Source organism: Oryctolagus cuniculus, chromosome 7, assembly GCF_964237555.1.
Source record: "Oryctolagus cuniculus chromosome 7, mOryCun1.1, whole genome shotgun sequence".
Lineage (NCBI taxonomy): Eukaryota > Metazoa > Chordata > Mammalia > Lagomorpha > Leporidae > Oryctolagus > Oryctolagus cuniculus.
Window position 1 is genome coordinate 80,716,777 of NC_091438.1, and position 26,603 is coordinate 80,743,379.

At 43.7% G+C, this 26,603-nt stretch overlaps 1 protein-coding gene across 10 annotated transcripts in view; it reads right to left on the bottom strand.

Moving 5' to 3' along the window:
- Positions 1-341: 341 nt before the first annotated feature.
- Positions 342-26,603, bottom strand: part of LRRC8D (leucine rich repeat containing 8 VRAC subunit D) — a 135,051-nt gene continuing 108,789 nt past the window's right edge. For all 10 annotated transcript variants that reach the window (XM_051856259.2, XM_051856258.2, XM_051856257.2 and 7 more), the window contains one exon: positions 342-3,312. In XM_051856259.2, coding sequence (XP_051712219.2) covers positions 734-3,310 — 2,577 coding nt within the window. In that variant the 5' untranslated portion in view covers positions 3,311-3,312 and the 3' untranslated portion in view covers positions 342-733. The remainder of the gene's footprint in view (positions 3,313-26,603) is intronic.

The following is a 26,603-nucleotide window of genomic DNA, read 5'->3' on the forward strand; positions in this document are numbered from 1 at the left end:
AGAAAAATATGCTAAATGATCAGAACTCCAGACTAGGGAAAAAAATTATGATTAAGGGGTGTGCTGTTTTATTTTTTTCTTGCTTTTATTCTTAAAAAAAAAAAAAAAAAAAAAAAAAAAAAAAAAAAAAAAAGACCCCAGCAATCTATAGAATGGGATTCTCAGAAGCAGCTGTACCAGTCACAAAAAGTGCTTATTTGAGGTGTTTTAAATAACAGGAATCAATATTTCAACAAAGCTAAATTTACATGTTTACATTTGATGTGGCTTTAGTGGTCTGAGTTAAAAGTAATATTGCCCCAATTAAGCAAGGTAAATCAAGACACCTCAAAAAGGCGGCATAGTAAGAAAATGTCAATTTAATCATTTACTTTAGCAGGCAAGCAATTTGTAAACATTCAGTAGCGGCAGCATCCAAGTTACAAACAATTTAAAAAGAACCAAGATTAGTGATTATAATTGTTCCTACCATTTCCCCAAAAGAAAAAGAAGGAAGAAAGAAAGAGAGAAGGAAAGAAAGAAAGAAAAAAGATTTGGAAATGAATGACTTAAAGACCACACACATTGAACATTCGCTTAAGTCCTCTATCCATCAGCCTTCTATGCACCCACTCTGCTTTATTTTAAAAGATGTACCTACTCCTAAAATGCATTATCTTGCAATAACTTGTACGTGAGCATTTGCAATCTAGGAAGTTGCTCCTGCACATGGATGTGCACGTATTATCTCAGTTTAGATCCCATTTGCAAAGGGAACATTTATGTCTTGATTCAATGCTTCTTTGACTTCAAGTGGCAGGGTGTCAAAAAGGTGATCTTCTACAACAAGCCCGCTTTTCTTGAGCATCCGACACTGGCCCAGCTGGGCTGGCAGGCGGTCCAGACAGTTCCCCTTGAGCTCCAGCTGAGTGAGCTGGGAGAGCTGACCAACTTTCTCTGGGAGGGAGGAGATGCAGTTCTGCCCCAGATTCAAAGTCCTCAACTTCACGCACTTAAACAACTGTTTTGGCAGAATGTCCACCTTGTTCCCGGTGATATGCAAATGCTGCAGGTTCTGAAGCAACCCTATTTCTATTGGAATCGTGGAAATGTTGTTGTAGCTTACATCTAAGCATCTGAGTTTCTGTAAACTAAATACTGCCGCTGGTAAGGACTCGAGCTTGTTGTTAGAGAAATAAAGTGACTCCAAGTTTTTGACGTGGGTGATGGAGGGAGGAATGGTAACGATTTTGTTATGCCATAGTTTTAAACAAGTCAGTCGTTTCAAATGCTGGAAACTGATGATCTCCTCAATTGTGCGTATGTTATTGGACTTTAAATCCAGTTCCTGTAAATTAGAGAGGCTGAAAATAGCATGGGGAATTCTCTCGAGTTCACAGTTCTGGAGTTCGAGCTCAGCGACATTCATCATTTTCTTAAGGCTGTTCAGTACCAAGAGTTTAGTGCCGTCATTATGAATGACTAACTTTGTAAGATGTGGAGCCACATCCGTAATGTTGGAGGGGACTTTGGTCAGATTGCTCTTCACGTGGAGAATCTTAAGGTGCCGCAACTCTCGGAGAGATTCGAGTCCTATCATCTTATTATTTTCAGAGTTCAAATTGCCTATCAAGTACAGCTCTCGCAGGTTCTTGAGCAGATACACCCAGGCGGGAATCTCAGCCACGTCAGTGAACTTCACATGAAGGCACCTCAAGTGGTCGCGGAGGAAGCTGAAAGCAGTCTGCTCAACTTTTGCAGGGCAGTGGCAGAGGTGCAGCTCTTGGAGATTAGTCATTTGAGATATCTTAGCAGGAATTTTAGCTTCTGGAATCAGTTCAAGTTTTAGCACATCCAGGTCTGTGAGGTCAAAGACGGCATCAGGCACACCCGACAGCATGAACAGATGTAACTCCTGCTTGTCCTGGGCGTTGCGAGAGACGTGCTGCCTGAGTTTCTCAAACGTCCACTCGTGGTTCAGACTGATTTCCCTAAGTTTATTTTCGCTGACTTCTGATAAGAACACACCAAAACGCTTGGAATACAGCTGGTCATACTGGTCTACCATGTGCAGAAGGAACGCAAAGTCATTTTTGACATCTGGAATGTCACTGAAGCTGCTCTCTTCTCTGACTTTTTCAAAAGAATATTCCTTCAAAGGTATCCGGAATAACCAGAAGAGAGTGTAGAGGCAGATGAAACCATAAACACAGATAATGGATATGTAGCTGATGAGGAGCTTTTTCAACATGTAGGCCATATTGTGGGTGCACTCAAAGACCTCGTAGCCAGTCAGATGCTCAACTTTTGGCTTGCACACGTGTTCAAAGCTGATCGCGTTGACAAAGTTCGCAGTGTAGCAGAGAATGAAAATGAACTTGGCTGTTTTGATAACTGTCTGGACCACATAGAGCTTGTAGATCAAGTCACTGTCTTCTACATGGGCGCGGAACTTCCTCACTTTCTCAAACAAGGCTTTGGCCTGCTCACCATCCTTTTTATCCAGGATGGTCATGCTGGGAACTTCTATCACAGGCTTCTCAGCGGAAAACTTAAAGCCTGTTTTGTTGATCATCGGGGTGCTGGCACTGGGGCTGCCTTCATCGCTGCTGGTAGACACGTGCTTTGGTAGAGTCTGGGCACCTGTTATTCTCTGCTTGTTTTCCTCTGAGTCTTCACATGCTGTCTCAGACAGCGCTTTAGTAGTCCAAGGAGATTCAAAGCACTTTCCTAATATTGAAACAAAATGTTCTACTTTTGAGCATGTTTTGGGATATTTGAACCAAAAGTTGCTACTGACCATGAGAATAATAGTATGTATAAGAGCAAGGTATGGAAAGTACTTAGAATACCATGGAAGGGCCAGATGGTAACACATCTGATTAATAAATACATATTGCTGAAAATCCAAGTTGGTTTTTCGGCCTGTTGGATCTTTCTTCTCTTTCTTTGCCTCCTGACTTGGAACAGTGGAATCTGTGTGAGGATATGTGGCTCTGAGAGGTATGTCAGGTGTCACAGCAGAGGTGCCAAAGGAAAGCTCGTTTGTCGTCCTCCCATCTTGGTCTCGGTTAGCGGCTGCTTCCGTCTTCGGGATGTCGGTGGTGAGGGCCGCATTTCCTGGTGGCATGTTTGCCTTTGAGTTTACAGGAGACGGCAACACTGGCAAGCAGACCACCTGATCTTTGGTAAGTTGCATGGTTCCTGCAAAGATGGCTACCATCAACATAACAACCGCTAGGTAATCCATAAAGACGTCCCACCATGGTTTCAGGATTCGATAAGTTGGCTGAATGTCATTAAGTGAAGCAACTTCCGCAAGGGTAAACATTCCTAGAAAACAAGAAAACAAAGGACATTAAAAGTAGTTTTGGCAACACGATACTTTCTTTTAAATAGGATTTTTCTTTATTCTCCAAATCGCGGTACTGACTTCTAGAGAAGCCAGGATGTCTTGTGTTGGAGGATTGCGGGAGAAGAGAGTTTTAGAAGTCACTGTACTGACCGGTGCCGCGGCTCACTAGGCTAATCCTCCACCTAGCGGCACCGGCACATGGGGTTCTAGTCCCGGTCAGGGCGCCGGATTCTGTCCTGGTTGCCCCTCTTCCAGGCCAGCTCTCTGCTGTGGCCAGGGAGTGCAGTGGAGGATGGCCCAGGTGCTTGGGCCCTGCACCCCATGGGAGACCAGGAAAAGCACCTGGCTCCTGCCATCGGATCAGCGCGGTGTGCCAGTCACAGCCCGCCGGCTGCGGCGGTCAGGAGGGTGAACCAATGGCAAAAGGAAGACCTTTCTCTCTCTCTCTCACTGTCCACTCTGCCTGTCAAAAAAAAAAAAAAAAAAAAGAGAGAGAGAGAGAGAGAGAAGTCACTGTACTGAGAACACTGGTTACCTGTCTTTTATGCCTTCACTATTACAACTGGTCTCCTTGGCTCCAGTCCTGACCTCCTCCAATCCATCTTCCAACCTACTTTGTGTTCTGTGTTAAAACGCCTTTCTCCAAACCCCTTGCCTGGCTACTCCTTCTAGTGCCCCTGGCAAGCCACTCTCTCTGCATTCAGTCCTTTCTATACATGGTCCCCTCTGCTGGAACAGCCCACTCCCTGTGACAAAGCTGTCAGGATTCCGACTTCTTTTCCAGAAAGGCGTCATCCCTGAACCCTCATCAGCTGCTTCTCCAGTGTGCCCCCCCCCCCCCCGCCCCCCGCAGGACTCAGTACTTCAGCCCAGCACAGTCCTTATCACAGTTTACTTGTTTGATCCCCTACTACATTTGTCAATTCAATGAGATTAGGGGTCATGTCCATTGTCCTTCCCTGGCCTATATTTCCAACGCCTGAAACACAACAGAAGAATGTGTGAGATCTTGATCATCATCTTCGATGTCATAAAACTTCCTCAAGAGCATTTACTGACTCCCTAAGTTACTGAGCAGTGCAGCGTTTTATTAAGTTGAATTGCCATGACAGAGCAACCTGTGCCCGTGCAAGAATAAAAACTTTACGCCTTAACATAAAAAGAAAGGACCACACAGCAGATAAATTGAGGGATTCTTGTAACCATGTTATTTTACAGCTGTTAAAGTTTTAATGGTATTTTTTTTAAGTACCTAGTACCTGGGACAGGCTTTGATCCTTGAAGGCAGAAGAAGCTGATCGCTTTCCCAGGGGATGGAGAAGTGAAGAGGTGGTGGCAGAGAACACCATAGAGTTCTGTAACTTCACACAGGGTCACCAGCTCAGCCCCCCTCTTTCCTGCAGTAAGTGCTGCAGGTGACAAGGCTGAGTAACAGGACAGCAGGCAACAGTTCCAGCCTAGTGAACTCTTGCAGGAGGTCGTAGGCTCTGCCACTTGCACCAAGGGCCCTGTGTTTCTCCCAGCGCACTGTCATTTTACTCTTTCTGTTAAACTCTTACTGATTCTTTAAGTCCCAACTCAAGCACTACTTTCCCTCAAGTTCCTACCATGCTATTGAATAATAATCTTTTTCCAATCCTAGTCTTGAGCTCCTGGTGGGCAGAGACATCTTATTCTTTGTACCCACCATACCCCTCTCCCACTCCCAGGGAACATGGGAGGCACTGAATGATAATGGTACCAACAACAGCAGTGGTAGGTATTGTCACCTTCCTTCCATATGCTAGGCACAGTGCTAGAACTCTTACATTCAATACAGTTCTCTGCTTTCACCCAGAGTGCATTTAAAAAAAACAAAAGATTTAAAGAGAGAGAGAGAGAGAGAGAGAGAGAGAGAGAGAGAAAGAGTCTTCCTTCTGCTGGTTCACTCTCCAGATGGCTGAAATAGCCGGAGTTATGCTGATCTGAAGCCAGGAGCCAGGAGCTTCTTCTTGAGTCTCCCATGTGGGTGCAGGGGCCCAAGGACTTGGGCCATCTTCCATTGCTTTCCCAGGCCTTAGCAGAGAAGTGGTAGTGGAGCAGCTGGGACTTGAACTGGCACCGATATGGGATGCTGGCACTGCAGGCGGCCGCTTTACCTGCTATGCCACAGTGCCGGCCCCTACAGTGCATTTTTGAAAATAGATATATGAACATTTAGAATTGTAGGTGTTGTGGGATAAGGAAATAGCTCCCTTTCCAAACTGCTTCCTAATATAAAATCCATCAAAATTCTTACAGTTGAAGACAGATATTAGTAAGTAGATGTGGGGACAACTGGAACTGGAGCACTACAGGGAGTGTGAGTCTGCGTAACCACGTTGGGAAGCATTTTGGTATTACCAGTGAATACTGAACACATGCGTGTTCCGTGACCCAGAAATTCCACTGCCACATATATCCCTGTGAGAAACACATACATTCACCAAAAAACATGAACGAGAAGAATGCTCAGAGCAGCAATATTTGATTTGTAATAGCACCAAACTGAAAGCTATCTACTTGTTATCAATAGTAGAATGAAAAAAAGGAAATGTAGTATATTTGCAAGATGGAATATTAGGCAGCAATGAGAATGAATGATGTGGTTACAGGGTGTGCCTTTTTGGTGTGTATGCTTTTACTTCAATAAAAAGTTTCAAAAAGAAATCGTAAGGAGCCAGCACTGTGGTGTAGTAGGCTAAGCCTCTGCCTGCAGGTATCCCATATGGGCTCCAGTTTGGGTCCCGGCTGCTCCACTTCCCATCCAGCTCTCTGCTATGGCCTGGGAAAGCAGTGGAGGATGGCCCAAGTGCTTGGGTCCCTGCACCCACGTGGGAGACCCAGAGGAAGCTCCTGGCTCCTGGCTTTGGATCAGCTCTGGTCTTGCAGCCATTTGGGAAGTGAACCAGAGGTTAGAAGGCCTTTCTTTCTGTCTCTCCCTCTCTCTCTCTCTGTAACTCTACCTCTCAAATAAATAAATAAAATCTTAAAAAAAAAAAAAAAAAAGAAAAGGTAAGAGAAGCTCCAGCTTGTGTGCTGTGACTGAGGCTCTGGCCACCTAGAGCCCCGCCCAGGGAAACTTGTCTCCCCCATCATCTCCCTGTCCCCTCAGAAGGGTCTGCTCTCAGTACAAAGGACTGGATCAATCTTAGAGAAGTGTGTGTAGAGGTAGGAACACACAATGTACAAAAGTTCTGGCTAGAAAAAGCAGACCGTACTCAGATCGAACACAGGCAGAACATTGCCTGAATCCCATTTGCCCTTCACAATGTTTCTCTACGCTGCCAAAATATTGTTATTGACCCCTGTTGAATGAAGACACAGGCTCCTAGAAGTTAAGTCCCAAAAGTCAAAAGTAATAGAATCTGGGTTTAAAATCCAATCCAAGGCCAAACCATATGCTCTTTCGTCCACATTACATCGCCTCTCCTTTCTCTCTCATGTTTGCAGTGGTTTAGTTTGCAAACTGTTTTCCTATATATGCTCTAAATGGATTTTCACAGTAGCCTAGTGATTTAGGTATTAATATTGCCAGCAGTATGAGGAAACTGGAGGCAGAAAAAGCATAAATGACCTCTCTGAACTAATTAAGTAAAAGCGCTCACAGAATCTTTCATCCCCAAACCTCTCACATCCAATGGCCGTACTGGCTAAGAGCGGTTGAAAGAGGGAGTTTCTCACTGTCGTCTAGGCTTTGACGAGGTACAGCAGTGAAATTATGTAATCACCACTATCCCAAGGCCACCTTTGGTGACATAAACTTAGGATTCAAGAAAACCACGAGCCATGCACCAGGCACCTTGGAGATGAGGGCAGAGAGGGTCTAACTCATCCTTGCCCTCATGGAGCTTCCTGTCTGACGGGGAATAAGTAGTCAGGGTGTGATTGCAATGTAGTAAGAAAACTGCTCTGACCTAGTTAATACCAAGTACAGGACAGGCCCAGGACAGAGAACACCCAAGACTGCACAACACTTCACGGGAGAGGGGGTTTGTCAGCTAAGACGTGAAGAAGAGGTGAGACAAGGGGGCGGGGAGAATACGATTTCCACTGAAGAAATAATGACTGTGAAAGCATAGAGATGTGAGACAAATTACATATTAGAGGAACTGGGAGTAATTCTAATATTACTCCAGTATTAGTCCAGTATGACCATACACAGACAGCACATCTTACATCTACGCTAAGGGATGGAAAGTAGGACATGGATGACAAATACAGTCTTAACAGAGTGCCCAGGCCACACAGCAGGAATCCAGGACCTGCCTGCACTGCCAGCCAGCTCTTATCTTGAATATAATTAATGAGAAATGGTCTGTTATCCTGTTTTACTCACCCAAACTGGGATGACGCCCAATGCCCGATGCCCGTACTCCCAGGGAGCGACTGAATTCTTAACTGAATTAAAGATGCAGCAGCACTTTGACAATGAGTTACTTTTCACATATTGAGTGGTTGTGTATATAAAGTAGATTAAATACATATTCATAAAGCACAGCATGATTCTCAAGTGATTTTCTAATGTGCAGTCAAGTCAATGAAAGGAGAGAGGCACCTAGCTTTCTGAATCCCGTCTTAAATTAAGTCTTGGATCGGCCCGCGCCATGGCTCACTAGGCTAATCCTCCACCTGCAGCGCCGGCACACCGGGTTCTAGTCCCAGTTGGGGCACTGGATTCTGTCCCGGTTGCTCATCTTCCACTCCTGCTCTCTGCTGTGGCCCGGGAGGGCACTTGAGGATGGCCCAAGTGCTTGGGCCCTGCACTCGCATGGGAGACCAGGAGGAAGCACCTGGCTCCTGGCTTTGGGTGGCATCCATTTGGGAGGTAAACCAACGGAAGGAAGACCTCTCTCTCTAACTCTGCCTGTCAAAAAAAAAAAAAAAAAAAAAAATTAAGTCCTGGATAAGGACTCACAATGACCATCAGTGGTTATCAGGGGATTTGTTTGCATTTTTTAATTTGAGGAAGGCACAGTTAGTATTTTTTTAAAGATTTATTTATTTATTTGAAAGGCAGAATTACAGAGAGGCAGAGAGAGCGGGGGGGGGGGGGGGGGGCTTCTAACCACTGGTTCACTCCCCAGATGGCTGCAACGGCTGGAGCTGAGCTGATCCGAAGCCAGAAGCCAGCAGCTTCTTCTTAGTCTCCCACATGGGTGCAGGGGCCCAAGAACTTGGGCCATCTTGTACTGCTTTCCCAGGCCATAGCAGAGAGCTGGATCAGAAGTGGAGCTGCCAAGATTTGAATCGGCGCCCATATGGGATTCTGGCACGTCAGGCAGTGGCTTTACCCAGTACGCCAAGGTGCCAGCTCCCACAGTTAGTAAATATTAATGCATGTATTCTTTGGATTTTCCTCTATGGTATGTACATTGCAAAGGACTTAGAGAATCATATTATAAGGAAATGGATTTCACATTCTAAAATTTCTCTTTGTTGATGGCACAGATAAAAATCAGCTTAACATTCCTGTAAGCAAACATTTCTCATGGAAGTCAAGGAAGCTTTTTGTACTAGAACTGAAATGGGGACAGTGATTGGATTGTGATGGGGCAGAGCTGAATCAGAAAATAACAAGGATTGAATCTAAATTCTTTTATGACTACAAAGCTGTTTTCTTATCTGAAAGGATAGCCAGTAATAACTCAATAACCAAATAAACAAGGTTCAACAAACCAGGCTCAAAATTCAGCCAACCAGCGGCAGGTGTTGCGGCACTGCCTGGGACACCCGCATCCTGTAACAGGTGCCAGCTCCAGTCCCAGCTACTCTGCTTCCATTCCAGCTCCCTACTCATGCACCTGGGAAGCAGCAGACACTGGCTCAAGTAGTTGAGTCCTGCCACTCACATGGGAGACTCGGGCAGAGTTTCTGGCTCCTGGCTTTGACCTGGCCTAGACCTGGCTGTTGTGCCCATTTGGGATTCAGCCATGGATGGAAGATCTCTTTTTCTGTCACTCTGCCTTTCAATGAAATAAATCTTCAAAAAAAATTTAAAAATCAACAAATCAACAACCAAGAAGTTGAGTCCTGGACAACCCTGTAAATATAGGATTTCTGTGCACTGCAAATGGATGAATTATGCTGTATGTAAACTTTTTCTCAATAAAACTGTTAAAATGTTGAAACTGGATCTCAATCTTCGTTTAGTTTACTGCCTTTTAACAGAAACAGGATGGTAAACACAGATATGGTTGTAGCCTATTATAAATATTCATGTTAGACTATATTTTAAGTTCAAATATATTTTAAAATAACTGCTATGTTATTATCATTACATTGTATTAGTTCTGAAGAAAATATTTAGCATTTTACATATTCTTCTCTGAACATTCATGCCTTACTATAAAATATTGATAGTAACACCCACCTACAGGATCAAACATTAAAAAAGACACCCGGTTCACAGTCTAGTATAAAGTTAGCCCCCAGAGATGTCTGCTGAATTGGAATGCAAAAAAGTCATGGGAAGCAAGCAGGCCTGTCTTATTCAGCCTTAACTGAAGATCACTGAATTTCCAAAAATGAAATAGCATGTTGCACAAAGTACATACTGATATCATCCTGAAATAAATGACTGATGATAAAATTTTGTTACCCAATTTTTCCTTAGAGATATTTAAATTAAAGTTACTTATATTAGAAGGTGGCAGATTATGTTAGAAAGAAATGGGACCAGTGTTGTGGTGCAGCAGGTTAGGCAGCTGCCTGTGACACCGGCATCCCTTACCAGTGCTGGTTCTAGTCCCTGCTGCTTCACTTTCAATACAGCTTCCTGCTAATGTGTCTGGGAAAGCAGCACATGACTCAAGTAAATGGAGATCTGGAGGGAGTTCCAGGGTCCTGGATTTGGCCACTGTGGCTATTTGGAGAGTGAACCAACAAATGGAAGATCTCTTTCTCTGTCTCTCCCTTGGTATCTGCAACTCTGCCTTTCAAATAAATACATCTCTCTCTCTCTCTTTTTTTTTTTTTTTTAAAGAAAGACCACAACCCAGACTGATAACCAGGAGACATGGATTAAAATCTTGCTTTGTTCACATTTATTAGATAAATGTGGGTAACTCAGTGTCTGTCGAAAAAACCGATATTACTGAGATTATTACTAGAAATACAGAAGCCTAGCATCAAAACAAAAAATATGATCGCCTAAATTACAACTTCAATTTAGGTCCATCAGTGCTAGATCTTCAATAGCCCTGATAAAATAAGGAAATCAAATAGCTTTGAGATTTTGCCTGAAGAAGCAAATGGCTTAAGAAATCAACTACTTAATTTTTCACAGACATGACCTTTCATTTCTGTAGTGTTCTCAAAAAAAGGGGAAGGTGAACCAATGGAAGGAAGACCTTTCTCTGTCTCTCTCTCTGTCTATAACTCTACCTGTCAAATAAAAAAAAAAATTCTGACCCAGTCAACTACTAATTTTTCCTTTTATTGCTTTATGTTCTCTAAAAATAATCATCATCATCGTTGTCATCATCCTCACTAGCCTTCTTGGTCACACTGGGTGTTGCGAGAACATCCAAGAAACTGGTGAAGATCAGATTCCCAAATGCTTCATTGAAACAGGTCAGAGAGCACATGTAAGTTTATAAAGAGCTGATAAACTATGCTGTCACCTCAAGTAACAGTTCCCCAGCTTTCAATGTACACACAAGCACCCATGCACATGCAGCATACCATACCCAAATCAGATATCAAAAATTCTCATGGTTAAAGAAAATAACAGGGGCCAGCACTGTGGCATAGCAGATTAAGTCACCACTTGCAGTGCCGGCATCCCATATGGGTGCTGGTTCAAGACCCAGCTGCTCCACTTCCAATCCAGCTCTCTGCTATGGCTTAGGAAAGCAGTAGAAGATGGCCCAAAACCTTGGGCCCATGCACCCACGTTGGAGACCTGGAAGAAGCTCCTGGCTCCTGGCTTCAGACTGGCCCAGCTCTGGCTGTTGCGGATTTGGGGAACGAACCAGTGGATGGAAGACCTCTCTTTGTCTCTCTGCAACTCTGCCTTTCAAATAAATAAACAAACCTTAAAAAAAAATAGATCCCTCCTAATACTACTTGGTTTAGGTTTCTCAAAATTAGGTGAAAGAATTTTAAAGGAGGAAAAAGCACTATATTAACAAAAATACTTGTTTTATAAAACCTTCCAATATCAGATTGCACATTGGCAAAATCTACCCACTTTGCTTACTACCAAAGACTTCTTATAATTCATTTAACACCTAAAACAAGCTGACTACTGAAAATTCTGAACTTGGGAAATGTAAAAAAAAAAAACTTTACACTAGGTATATTTTAGTACCTCTTTTGGGGTTTCTCCCAAGGGTACTGCTATTCTCACAGAGAATTTGCCTCAAAGCTAATTAGGAACAGAAGTCTAAATAAATGTTAATAGATCTAAGGCAAAATATCTTAGGAATGAACACAAACATATTAGTACACTGTTGTGAATTCTGATTTTTCTTCTGTCAATTCTTTTTTTTTTTTTTTTTAAAGATTTACTTTATTTATTTGAAAGACAGAGTTACAGAGAGAGGTAGAGACAGAGAGAGGTCTTCCATCCGCTGGTTCACTTCTCAGATGGCCGCAATGGCCGGAACTGTGCTGATCCGAAGCCAGGAGCCAGGAGATTTTTCCGGGTCTCCCACATGGGTGCAGGGGCCCAAGGACTTGGACCATCTTGTACTGCTTTCCCAGGCCATAGCAGGGAGCTGGATTGGAAATGGAGCAGCCATATGGGATGTCGGCGCTTTAGGCCAGGGCGTTAACCCGCTGTGCCACAGCACCGGCCCTCTTCTGTCAATTCTGAAAATCGTCTCACATCTGAGAACTTGAAAATAAACTCTTACTTATGGAACAATACCAAAAAAGCTCTAACTCAATGGACTCCACAGCTGATTGTTTACAACTGCAGAGCTTCAACAACTTATAATCGGCATTCCCTTAATCATGAATTCAAGCCAACTGAGTCTCACAGATGCTTCAGTACCTATGGGGCCCCGCTTAGAATCCTCTCCTAGAAACTATTTCATTTCATGGCTATGTATAGGACATTTGTGCATGCTAAATGCAGCACCTGGGGATTGGAAAGGGGAGTAACTTTAAAATAAGGAAGAGCTGTCCTTACTGGGAAAGCAACACAGAGGAAACATAAAATGAGCAGAGGATAATTGCAATGATCTGTTTAGCCCCTAAAAGAATCTGACAGCTAACAGATCTTAGTAACAGAAGTTTGTGGAAGGTGCAAGCACTTAGCTTAACAGTTAAGATACCAGATAGGATGTGCACATCAGAATGCCTGAGTTCAACTTCCTGCTCTGGCTCCAGATGCCAGCTTCCTGCTAATACAGACCCTGAGAGTCATCAGTGATCACTCAAGTAATTGGGTTGATACCACCCACATGGGAGATGGGGTTGAGTTCTTGGTTCCTGACTTTGGTCAGCATAGTCCTGGGGAGCGAACCAGCAGATGGGAGTCCTAGCTCTTTGTGTCTCTCAATAAACAAGTTAAAAAAGCCATTTTAAAGCTAATAGAAAATGCGTATTATGGAAAAATATGTATGGATTTCAAAATTTTTGTTGCATCCAAATACACTTGTCTTTTACTCTCATTTCCCACAAACTTTTTGAAGTAGGCATGCAAAGTTTCCAGAGAAAGCTAAGAGCAAAGCATCTGCTTAAACCCCTCTAACTTCCTTCAGGAGACCTGTGCTTGCATCTCTAAATCCTCTGCTTCCCTCCATCTGCACGTGGCCACATGAAGTTCAGCTTTACCACTTTCCTTTTCAGTCTACACACCATTAAAGTCGCTTCTCTCAAGAATGCTGGCACATGCCTGTGACTGGGCTACATACAGGGCACCAGGACAGAGCTCCCGGACGTGCACAGAGCCAGCTTTCCATGGCCCCAGAGATTCTCTTCCAGTTGTCTTGGGAGACAGAAAGTCCCTCTGATGATAACTCTGTAGATTTCTTCTCAATATGGACAGCCTGCAACCTGCCACTCCCTATTTCTGCACTGGCAAAGACTGCTGGAAAGTACTGGGGTACTCTGCCCTCCTGCTTATCTTACCACCCTCACAGACTTCTCCAAGTTAGTACGAGGGAAAGATAATCAGGTACTGATACACATTCTAAACTCTTGATAGGTAGTTTATTTAGCTAGAAAGTCTACTAGATAGTGTGCTAGAGTCTAGCTATTAAGGCTGTAAATGAATGGAAAATCAGACAATAATGGCTGGCTGCACTTGCAGAATTGTCAGTTCTGTCTTTTATCTGCACGTTACCAGGGAGTGGCACAGGACAGGTACCTAATAAAGATCTGTTAAAGAATGAATCACACAGACCTGTGACAGCATTTGAGGACTGTGCTCAGAAGAAGCAAAACTGAAACAAATACCGTCAGTAAGAAACTGTCTCTACTAATTATGCCGAAGTCCAGATGATCAGCATTGATGGGTATGTCTCAGTGCCCAGATGGACAACACCTTACAACTCCTGAAACAGGTTGTTCTCAAGTTAACTCCTTCTGAGAGACTATCTGCAGGCAGTCTGCCTCATCATTTAGCACTCTACAGGAAAACAAGGCCATTGGTGAGCCTGGGAACATCCCCACCAGGAGATAAAACTGAGATCTGATTCCTGATGGGGGAGAGGGGTCTTTAGCACGTAACTCCACAATATCAAAGATCCAGAGGAGGAGGCTCTGTGAGATGACAAAGCGGCAGAGCCTCAGCCCCCCTCTTTGTCCTGATAGGGTTATCTGCCCTTCCACACAGGCAGTGTCTCTGACCCACCGTGGCCCTCGAGTGGATGAGGAATGCTGTATCTGTGCGTGCACTTTGCTAGAGCGATCAACACTCAAAGCACTCAGTGTGCTGGATGCTGAGCAAGTGCCCAGCACACAGTGGCTCTCAGAACAAGTTGCTATCGTTACTGTGTCCAGTACAACGTTTCACATAAGAACCCTATAAAAACTCATCTTGGCCATATGGTGCTAAGTTTGTCTTTCCTGACCAACTGCTACAAAGGCATGGAACCCAGATGTTCTCCACTTGGCTTCTGCTGCTGAGAAAGTTGTGTAAATTTTATATAGGGGTTATAAGCATTTTCCTTTAGTCCAAGTCTTCATTTAATTGCTCCCTGACTCATTTATTATATACTGTACTTTTTAGTGTTGGCACTGTGCAAAATCTTTGAAAAACCCTTGGTAAGCAAATTCTGACATCTTTGCTGTTTCACCCAGTGCACAGTGGAGGACAGAGAAATGCTCACCCAGCTGGACAAATAAATGGTCAACTGTGAAGAATTCCCATGAAGAGGAATGGGCAGAGGCAGATCTGCAGTCAGCAAAAGCCAGCGGTAGGGAGGGGAGGAAGATGAATGGACTTATGAGCTAATTAGGCCAAAGAAGTAATAATAAGATTTAATAGTGCATTATAGAGGGAGGGTGGAGGAGAAAAAGGTGTCAAGGAGGACTCCCAGATGTCTCTCAAGTCTCCATTTCATTGTTCTGTCCCTTTGTGATCTTATTCTAGTTTACATGATTTTAAGTCCTTCAAATCCTTTTTTTAAAGATATATTTATTTATTTGAAAGTCAGAGTTACACAGAGAGAAGGAGAAGCAGAGAGAGAAAGAGAGAGACAGAGAGAGAGAGATCTTGTATCTGCTGGTTCACTCCCCAGTTGGCCACAATGGCCAGAGCTGCACTGATCCAAAGCCAGGAGCTTCTTCCGGGTCTCCAATGTGGGTGCAGGAGCCCAAGGACTTGGGCCATCTTCTACTGTTTTCCCAGGCCATAGCAGAGAGCTGGATTGGAAATGGAGCAGCCGGGACGCAAACCAGTGCCCGTATGGGATGCTGGCACTGCAGGCGGTGGCTTTACCCACTATGCCACAGTACTGACCCCTTCAAATCCTTTTTAAAAGCAGGCAGATTATATATTATAAATAAAAGGAAGGGCAGGCATTCTGGCGATTAGGTCACACGAATCCTGTATCAGAGTGCCAGTTCAGGTCCTAGACACTCTACTTCCAATTCAGCTTCCCATGGTGCACTTGGAAAGGTGGTAGATGATAGCTCAAGTACTTGAGCCCTTGCCACCCCTGTGGCCAACCCAGATGGAATTCCAGCCTCCTGGTTTCAGCTTGGCCCAGGCCTGGCTGTCATAGGCGTTTGGAGAGTGAACCAATGTATGAAAGATTTCTCTCTCACTCTCTCTCTGGCTCTGTCTTACAAATAAATCTTTAAAAAAATCTTTAAAAATGGGAATGAATGAATACGTAAGTAGAAACCCTTCCAGGAATATACCATGAAATCTATAAGCTTAGACAGTTGGAAACATACTACAAAAGTGCTGTCAGAGTACAGGTGATCATTAACTACCTTTTATACTAGTTGGGGAGAATAACAATTTTAAGAGGAAAACTTGTCAATTTTGTCTTCATGTATATTTTAGAGAACATACATGCAGTGCATTTTACTGTACAAAATTGTGTGTAATGCAATCAAGAGGGAGCCAGCTTGCATTACATTAACTTAAGAATCCCACAGCCCAAGCCTGTGATTACTCATGCTAATAGACTCTGGCCTCTGGAGCAAACCAGTAAAAAACACAAAACACTTTCCTTAATTCTTTTAGGGAGACAGGGATTGGAGGCATAGTTTGATTCTTTATTGGGTTTTCCTTAGTTCAATAATAAAATGAGTTTAGAGTTTATAAATGAACAACAGCCAATCTCTGGTGTAGCACGAAGGTGAGGTGAGGATGTAGGGTAATATGAGCATGAGAATAAAATAAAATACTTTAAATCTGTAATCAACAAATGGCACAGTTCTTACACAAAAAGCTTCGTCTCTTTTTGTGAACTAACTGAAAATGGAATTTCCACTCTTTTTTAAAAAAAGATTTCTTTCTTTTAAAGGTAGAGTTATAGATATGGGGGGTGTGGAAGAGATCTTCCATCTGTTGGTTCACTCCCCAAGTGGTCACAATGGCCAGGGCTGTGCCAAGCCAAAGCTGGGAGCTGGGAGCTTCTTCCTTGTCTCTCACACGGGTGCAGGGACCCAGGGACTTGGCCACCTTCTGCTGCTTTGCCAGGCACATTTGCAGAGATCTGGATGGGAAGTGGAAGAGCCAGGACTTGAACCAGTGCCGATATGAAGGCCGGCACTGCAGGCAGCAGTTTAACCCACTACGTCACAGAGCCAGCCCCTGAATTTCAACTCTTAACAAGTCGGTAGCATAATGGATATGAATGTGGCTTAAGAAAGGGTGAGTGTTTGGCATAGTCATACCCACATCCCATATCATCTCAGAGTGCTGGAGTTCAAGTCCCAGCACTGCTGCTGATTGCAGCTTCCTGTCAGTGTACACTCTGGAAGGCAGCAGGCAAAGGCTCAAGCAGATCCCTGCTACTCAAATGGGGGATCTGGATGGAGTTTCTGGCTCATGGCTTTGGCCTGGCCCTGCCTTGTCTGTTGTGGGCGTGTGGGGAGTGATCCAGCAGATGGGAGATCTCTTTTCTGTTCCTCTCGGCCTTTCAAAGAAAGTGAAAGAACGTGGCTGAAGGAGTCAGCTTGTGCAAACTGTCATCCCATCTTCACCTCTTAGCAATTCATTTGTAAAATGGGAACAAAATCCGTAGTGAAATAGCCTCGTATCACTGACTGTAAACTTGGTCTGTCATTTTCCTTAGCAATGAAGTGGGGCATAGGTAACTACTGTGCTATCATGCACACATCACCTATTGTAATGCTGAGCATATTTTGGGAAGGTCATGGAATGTTCCCACCCCAACCATTCCACCAAATTGGCTCTGGGGAAGGTGTGGGCCCCAGGGGAAAACCATGCATTTGGAATGTAGTGTTGACAGGGAAGAAAAATAACGATCATGGAAGCTTTGAGAGGAAAACAAATCAGAGGAGAAAAGAAAAGAGAATAGGGAATCAGGAAAAGCAATGATAAGAAGGGGACTTCAGAGAGCAGGGGTATAAATCAAATACTGCAGAGAGTAAGGACAACCAAGGCTCCTAAATCATTAATAACCTTTGACAACATAATCTCCATTTACAGTGGAATTCATCATTGTCATTAGAAAATATCTTAGAGTTAACTAAAAATTTCCCCAAAAAGGTTGGCCTTGTAATGTAATACAAAAAACACCTATTTTAGGATTAGTGATAAACTGGTCACCCTGGCTAGATATTACTTTTCTCCAAGGATTTGATAAAACGAAAGTGTTTACTCATATTCAATTTATGTTCTAAGTACTTAGTGTCTGTTTGTGTAGCTCTTGTGAAAATTACAAATCATCTCTAGAAAAGCAGATCAGAGAGGACATTTAAGTACAAGCCCTTCATTAGCTAAGGTGTGCCAGGAACCAATGGTCTTTTCCCTTTGCCAAATTATATGAACCAGTGGCATTTAAACATAGAGCTGCCACAGTTGTGGTATTATAATTTATAACATTTCCCCTACTTAGGAAGTCAGTGCAGTTGAAATATTACATCACAGCCGAGCAGTATAAAAACTCCTAAACTGTCCTGTGGTGGGAAGGTATGAAATATAAATAAATATCATTTCTAATTCAGTAAATTGTCACTTATTTTATCTTTTAAATTTTTATTTATTTTAAATTTACTTGAAAGGCAGAGAGAGAAAGATCTGCTTGTTTGTTTGTTTGTTTTAAATTGACAGGTAGAGATATAGACAGTGAGAGAGAGAGAGAGAGAGACAGAGAGAAAGGTCTTCCTTCCATTGGTTCAGCCCCTAAATGGCCACTACGGCTGGAGCTATGCTGATCTGAAGTCAGGAGCCAGGTGCTTTCTCCTGATCTCCCACGTGGGTGCAGGGGCCCAAGCACTTGGGCCATCCTCCACTGCCTTCCCGGGCCACAGCAGAGAGCTGGACTGGAAGAGGAGCAACCAGGACAGAATCTGGCGCCCCAACCGGGACTAGAACCCGGTGTGCCGGTGCCACAGGCGGAGGATTAGCCAAGTGAGCCACGGCGCCAGCCCAAGATCTATCTGTTGATTCACTCCCCAAATGTCTGCAACAGCTGGGTCTGGGCCAGGCTGAAGCCAGGAGCCTGGAACTCAGTCTGGGTCTGGTACACAGATGACAGGAACCAAAAAACTTGGGCCATTACCTACTGCCTCTTAGAGTATGCCTTAGTGGGAAGCTGGAATTAAAAGGGGAGCTGGTACTCAAACCCAGGCACTCTGATATGGGAGCAGGCATCCCAAGTTGCATTTTAACCACTACACCAAACACATACCTGTTACTTATTTTAGATGACATGCTTCTTTAAAGATTTATTTATTTGAAAGAGATAGAGAGAGAATATCTTCCATCTACTGGCTCACTCCATCTTGGTCTCCCAGATGGGTGGCAGGAGCCCAAGTACTAGGGCCATCCTCCACTGCCTTCCCAGGTGCATTAGCAGGGACTTGGATTGGAAGCAGAGCAGCAGGGATGTGGGATGCTGGCATCAAAAGTGGTGGTTTAACCCACTGCACCACAACACCAGTCCCAGATGAGTTCTTTCTTTAGAGAGTATATGAAGACTTTTGAATATGGATAATTTGATGTTTAGTTTCTAATAAAGCACATATATTGGGGCACCACTGTGGTTCAGCAGGTTAAGCCACTGCTTGTGATGCAGGTATTCCATATCGGAGCACTGATTCAAGTTGCAGACGTGTGCTCCATTTCCAACTGAGCTCCCTGTTAACATGCCGGGAAAGCACCAGAACACAGCCTAGGTACTTGGACTCCTGCCACCAGCCAGAGGGAAAGCCTGGATAGAGTTCCCAGCTCCTGGCCTCAGCCTGGGCTAGCTCTGGTGTTGCAACCATTTGGGGAGTGAACCAGCGGCGTGGAAGACTGATCCTCTTCTCACTCTGTCCCCTCCTCTCTCTGTCTCTCTGCCACTCTGCCTTCCAAATAAAATAAATATATATCTTAAAAAGCAAAGATGCTCAGAAAAAATTGCCCAAGATAAGATTGTTGAAAAACTCTTTTATACTCGTCTGTACACCAATGTTCTTATTTAAGTGTCTGCTATTTAACTGTAGAAGTCACTAGCAGTGTTTCCCAAACTATGTCATGTCTTGGTCCACAGAGGAAAGGACAACACTTAGACTGCAGGAAAGCTGAGGAGCACAGCACAATCAGATCCAGGGTCTCAGACCTCAACCAAATGAACCGACCTGCTAGGCATCATCTGATAACCACTTCTGGCACATCCACTGGAAATTCAGCCGAAATATCAGACATTGAGTGTAAAGCTGAGGTCTAAATCTTACAAGTGATAGAAGAATTTGCCCCTCAGGGATGCAGTACCGTTTGGACTGATGCAATGGTATCTTCATTCTGCCTCCTAACAGCATTAAACAGCACAGATCACAAACCAAGAAACAAATTGTCTCAGGGCCGTCTTTTCTACTTCCTCAGCACATAACGTGCTAGAACTATACTGACATCTAATATCTTGATGGACCAGTATCCTCAGACAGAGCCTGCACATGCTAAGAAATAGATACGAGGCTGAGGGTGACTGTTCACTGAGTCACCAATTTGTTCTCAGACGACATATGCACTGTTTTAGGCACTGGAGCCTGGTAGTCAACAGTAACTTATCTTGCCTACCACGGACTTCGTGAACTCTTTGTCATCAGGATCATAACCCTTTATATTTTCGACAAATATTTGGCTTTGGTAATGTGCTAAGGCTAGATGATGCGCGTATATACAGAGTAGGAAAGACAGGAACCACCTTTGCCTTCCTAGTGCTTAAAGATCTGTTCACACTTACCTTGGGAGCTGGAAAAGATTACTACTGTCACTCTGCCCAGAATTACTTGGGGTACACAGCACTAATATCCCAAGTGACAAAAAAGTATATGAATGCCAAGAAAGCTCTGATACCTGAGATTGGCCATATTCAATAAAAGTACATTTAATTCACCATCTAAATGGGAAAACTCCACGAGTGTCAAATGTTGAGCAAGGTGGGAGGCCAAGATAAGGCATAATAGGGAATCTCCCAGTAAATCTATGTCACTTCAACCATAGGCCACACGAACTAAAAATAGATCTGACACCATTATGTAAGACTGATATGTTCAGATTTCTTGTTAGGCAAATAACCTGTAGACACACCATATCTTGCATGTTTCACAGCTATAGTATATTCAAAGTGCCTGATGTCTCAGGACCGTATTTACTACTTTATCAAGAGGAGCTGATCTTTTGTTATGAGTATTTTTTGTAGGAAATGTAGATTTAACATTTAAATTAAAAATTTAGATTTAAATTTAAAAAGAGATCAAACAGACAATAAACCATGTCAACAGCATTTTCCTACATCAGGGTCTATACAGCAAAGGATAGCATTTGTACTGCACAAAGTGGGAAACAGCTGTAGGAGCCTGCCCTGCACTTGTGTTTCACCAAGCACGTATACAGATTTGTTCTGTTACCTTGTGCCAGGGGCTCACAGATCAGAGAACAGACCCAAAGGATACAGCACAGTGATAGATGGTGCTTACCTCCACATCTGAGAGTGAAGAATGCAAGGTGGCAGGACACAAATAATCTCTCCACTTAAGAGACAAAACACATCATCAATATTACCTTTCAGAAAGTGTTTTGAAAATTGTGAGAAAATGATACCAAGAGCTGTACTAAATGTGAGTCTGAGTGAGGAGACAAAAGGCGCAGAGAGAAAGTCCCTGCTGGGGGTGGTAATCTGTGTACACGCTCATCTCTTGTGCTACCAAATCCACTACAAACACATTGGCTGAGGCCACCTTTTCTTTGTACGTCCTTAACTGCATAGCATACTTTTCTGGAAGGAGAAAGGAACAAAGTTAAGAGGTATGAAATCCTATTATCCACATATGGCAGCTGCTGAAAGTTCCAGGATAGATCCAGATGGATTTTAAAGAAAAACAAAAACAAAAACACCTCTCCTTTTCTTCCAGGTTGCCTTTCTAATGAAAATGGCTCCTTATTCTTGTGATAAAGATCCCTCAGTATCCTGCAGAAATCAATCTCCCTTTCTACTTCTTGGTAACAGTTTGCTGTCCTCGCCTCCACCCAGTTGAGCTGAGGCACTGGTGCCCATCTAGAGATAACATTTCCCAGCTTGGTTGCAACTATGTAAAGTAGCTGGGCCAACAGGATGGGAGAAGTTCAAGTTTAACTTCCTAGTAACCTCCACAAAGACAAGGCTATTTGATTTGGCCTTCCTCTCCCCTTTTCCTGCTGGTTAGAAATGGGGACAGCAGCCACAACCTTAGAAGTGTGTGAAGCACTGCAGGACTGCCTTGCAAGCCCTTGGCTGTTCTCTTCTGCACTGTTCTGTGAGAATGGAAAAACCACCTGCCTTATTTAAGCCATTCTACTTGGGAGTCTGTTTATTGCAGCAGTTTAGCAGGTTCCCTAATTAGCGAACTCTCAGATGACTAAAAAGTATCTCTTAAAAGCATCTCAAAATAGACACTTGGAAATGACTTATTTGAACCTGATCCTTCTGGACAATGCAAATACATTCACAAATACCAAGAACTCAGAGTGAAATATAAACAAATATTTTATATTAAACAATAAGTTGCATAAGACAATTTATAAACAATGCATCATAATTTGTTATTATTGATAGCAAATTAGCACAAGAGACTGAATTAATACAAACATAAAATGGCAGAACAGAACAAAGGTAACAGGCTAAGATCTGTGACAGACAACTGTGATGGACAATTGAAGGGATGGTTTTCTTCAGAGCTGTTACAATTATCCGTTAATGACAGCTGTCTCCAAGGAAAGACAAGGGCTTGCTGTTTCCTGGAGGCAGTTAACAAGGGAGCCACAGGGGATCTGGAGGAAGCATGGAGATGGGTCTGACCCATCTCAGAACAGGGGGGGTCCTTCGTGGTTTCCCAGGAGACAAAATTAAAGATGGAAGGACTTTCTAGGAGTCGGGCTCAGGACAAGTTCAGCACTGTCAGATAACAATCAGAGGGAGGCAATACAGAACCGCTGGGAGGGTTTTAACAAGTGGGGCAATGAGATGGGTGTTCCATTTTAGATACAATTCTACGCCAGGTGTGGAAGAGGAAAGGAATGAGAAAGCTGCTCTGGATGGCAGGATTTCCAGAGAAGTTCACTTCTTCGGTTTGCATAGCTAGGATGAGTGGAACCAGCGTAAGCAGTTACCTAGGGGTCATCTGATGTGGTTCTCCAGGGAAGACTCCGGGATGGAACTAGAGTCAAGACTGCTCAGAATATGCAAGCTGAGATACACAAGAACACATGTGGAGGGGAAGGGCAGACCCCCGGGGATCACTGACATCTAGGGAACAGGGAGGACAAAGGGATTCAGCAAAGGAGTGAGAGAGGGGAGGGCCACGGAAGGAGAATGCGAACCCTGCCTGGGAGCCAGAGCAAACACTTGCTTGAGAAACTGCTATGCAGTAATCGCATAATCAAGGACTTTAAGGAGCACAAGTGACTGCTAGATACAGACGTGAAGAGTCACTCAAGAATCCGGCCTGCATGAGGAAGGAGTCAGTGGTAAAGGGAACATTTGCTTCCCAGAACTTGACTTGGGAGGAGCCAGCCCTGTGGCCTGGAGTTTAACCAACCACATTAAAGGGCCAGTTTGACTCCCAGCTGCTCCTGCTTCCAATTCAGCTCCCCATTAATGTGCCCATGAAAACTGGAGAAGATAGCCCATGTACCTGGGCTCCTGCCACCCACGTGGGAGATTCTGGACTCCTGGCTTCACCCAGCTCCAACCCCACCATTGTCATCATTTGGGGAGTGAACCAGCAGGTGGGAGATGTTTCTTAGTCACTCTTTCAAGTAAGTAAATAAGTAAGCATAAAAAATAAATCTTTTAGAAAACCAAAAGTCTAGATGAACAGCAAGAATGGGAGGCAAGTTTGATGGAAGATGTATTTTTGTTTTAAAGATTTATGTATTTATTTATTTGAAAGGCAGTTACAGAGAGAGAGAGAGAGAGATCATTCATCTGCTGGCTCATTCCCCAGATGGCTGCCAACCGCTGGGGCTGGGCCTAGACCAAAGCCAGGAGCTTCATCTGCATCTCCCACGAGGGTGGCAGGGGCCATCTTCAGCTCTTTTTCCCAGGCCATTAGCAGGGAGCTGGATCAGAAGTGAAGCAGCTGGGATTCAAACTGTGTGGTGGCTTTAGCTGTTATGCCACAACGCTGGCCCCGCAAGGTATATTTTTTAGGAAGCGAAAGGAGTAAGGAGATAGAAGTTGAAAATAGCAAGAGTAGGGGCCCAGCACAGCAGGTAAAGCCTCCACCTACACACCAGCATCCCATATGGGGGCTGTCTGCTCCACTTTTGATCCAGCTCTCCACTAATGCACCTGGGAGATCAGGATTAAGCTCCTGGCTCCTGACTTCGGTCTGGCCCAGCCCTGGCTCCTGTGGCCATTTAGAGGAGTGAACCACTGGATGTAAGATTTTCTCTTAGGCCGGCGCCGCGGCTCACTAGGCTAATCCTCCGCCTTGCGGCGCCGACACACCGGGCGTTCTAGTCCCGGTCAGGGCGCCAGATTCTGTTCCGGTTGCCCCTCTTCCAGGCCAGCTCTCTGCTGTGGCCAGGGAGTGCAGTGGAGGATGGCCCAAGTCCTTGGGCCCTGCACCCCATGGGAGACCAGGATAAGTACCTGGCTCCTGCCATCGGATCAGCGCAGTGTGCCGGCCGCAGCGCGCTGGTCGTGGCGGCCATTGGAGGGTGAACCAACGGCAAGGAAGACCTTTCTCTCTGTCTCTCTCACTGTCCACTCTGCCTGTCAAAAAATTAAAAAAAATTTTTTTTCTCTTTCTTTCTGCCTCTGCCTTCTCTATAACTCTGCCTTTCAAATAAATAAATAAATCTTAAAAAACATATAGCAGAGTGACAAAGTATACAGATATTTTCCTGATTTAGAATTAAGTCAAATTCTATGTACATATTAAACCTATTTCTACCAGGAGCTATAGCTTAAGTATTTAGCATGCTGTTATGACCTCGTAAAGGCATAAAGATAAAGAATTCAGAATTCTATGGAAATTCTTAGCAGAGTTTGTATATCTATCTATCTATATATATATATATGAGTATTGTTTGCTTTCCCCTTTAGCAAACTGGTAAACATTAACCTTGCTAACCACTACCTTACTTGTCCAGTTGTAAAACTTTAAAAGGTCCCTTTTAAGAAGTCCAAAGGAGGGGGAGGGACATGGCTTACAAAGTAATTCCACAGCCATACAACTTAAAGCTCCCCTACTGTCTCTGCCAGTCCCCCTTGGACATTGAGTGAGGAGCCCTGTATGTGTTCAGTAATGCAAATAATGGCCAGGTTGCTCACTGCTCAAATTCCCTGGGAAGGCCAAGCATTCAAACCATGCAAGGCAGATCACTCAAAGGAACAAGGTAGGAAAGGAAACACTTATTATTCCTAAGGAGAGTGTTAGTGACCTGAAGCAGCTTAATTTACTTCTCATTTCCCTGGCTGCGGATGAAAAAAGATGAGGTTAGGAGGGAGGTGGTGGACATGGCTGGTTGTCTTCATGTGGTCCTCTCAGGCTGTTTAATTCAACATCGAGGCTGCAGCACATGTACAGGGGAAGACAGGAAGAAAGTGATCCCCCAAAGTAACCAAGCACTCACGCACCTGAGCTCCCTGAACTGCCACACACAGCCTGAGCAGTGGTATTGGGAAGAAACTGGGTTTAGACAGCTTGAGTAATTGGAGCAAGATCACACAACTAACATATGGTGGATCAAGATTCAAACCCAGATGCGACCAACCTCACGAAGGCCACACCTGCCCCCTTCAGTTTGTTCTCTAAGATAGAGATCAGCTGAAATTAAATATGTTTCCAACAATCTGCAAATCATTAGAAGGAACTTTAAGTGAAGGGAAAAAAATGCTGGTGTTCCAATGGCTGCCTCAAAGACACAAGCAGCAAAATCTAAAACATAAAGTACAACCCAGTTACCATTTAACAACAGTATCACCTAACTTTTTTTTTTTTTAAATCATCATCTTGGATTCCATCTAATCTGATCCTTTTACACTTGCTGGGAGATAAAGAAATGGCATCAGCTTCATTGATGGCTAAGAAATTTCTGTGATAAGATGACACAGAATGGAAATCAGAATTGGAGAGTTCTACAGAAGCAAGTGTGCTAGAACAGGCTCTCTTGAGTGTCATCATCTCAAACGCGTACTTATCTTCAGAGGAATTATTAACGAAATCATCACAAAGACACGTAGGAGCTCTTCTTCAAAGTTAGTTTATAAAGAACTTTAAAAAATTTATTTTGAATTAATACACACTAACTGTAATTCTTAAAGAGTATGTAGAAGCAGGTGTTTGTTTGGCACACTTGCATCCTCTATTGGAATGTTTACATTGAGTTTCAGTTTGGCTGTTTTTCCAGCATCTTGCTAATGGATACTCAGGGAGGCAGAAAATGATAGCCCAAGTACTGGGTTCCAGCCACCCACATGGGAGACCTAGATTGAGTTTCCATCTCCTGGCTTTAGGTTGGCTCAGCCCCAGCTGTAGCAGGCATTTGGAGAGTGATCTACTGGATAGAAGATCTCTTTCTCTGTATCACTCTCTCCTTATCTCCACCTTTCAAATAAATTTAAGAAAAAAAAACAAAGAGTAATTATCCACTCTGAATAGAGTAGTATCTTAGCTATGATTTGACACATATTAAAGGAGGGGTTAAGAAATTCAAATCAAAGCTAAGACTCTTCCTTAGGGAGGCAATTGGCATATGCACTGTCTTTATACCTCTACTTTGCCAAACAAATTTCTCTTATTGCTCTGAAAGGATACACCATTAGAATTCCATACATATTCTCTGCCTTTTAAACTAGGAAATGAAAAAAAAGGCATTGGAGAAAATATTTCTACTTATTCCTTTTAGTTAGGCAGTCTTAGTTACACAACCAAACCCACCATGTTGGATCTTAATCATCTATACCTAATGGCTACTTTCCATAAACAACAGCTGGTGAGGAGGCAGTGTTTCCTAACTGACTTGGGTTACAGCAGAAGAAAAACTAGACCTGAATTGGGCAAGCACAGCCTAAGGGATGGTCCTACCTTGGTTATAAATCACACACACACATCTAAATCAACTACTGCCATCAATTTCACGTAGAGCTTCCTGTCTAGTAAAATCTGCCTTAATTGG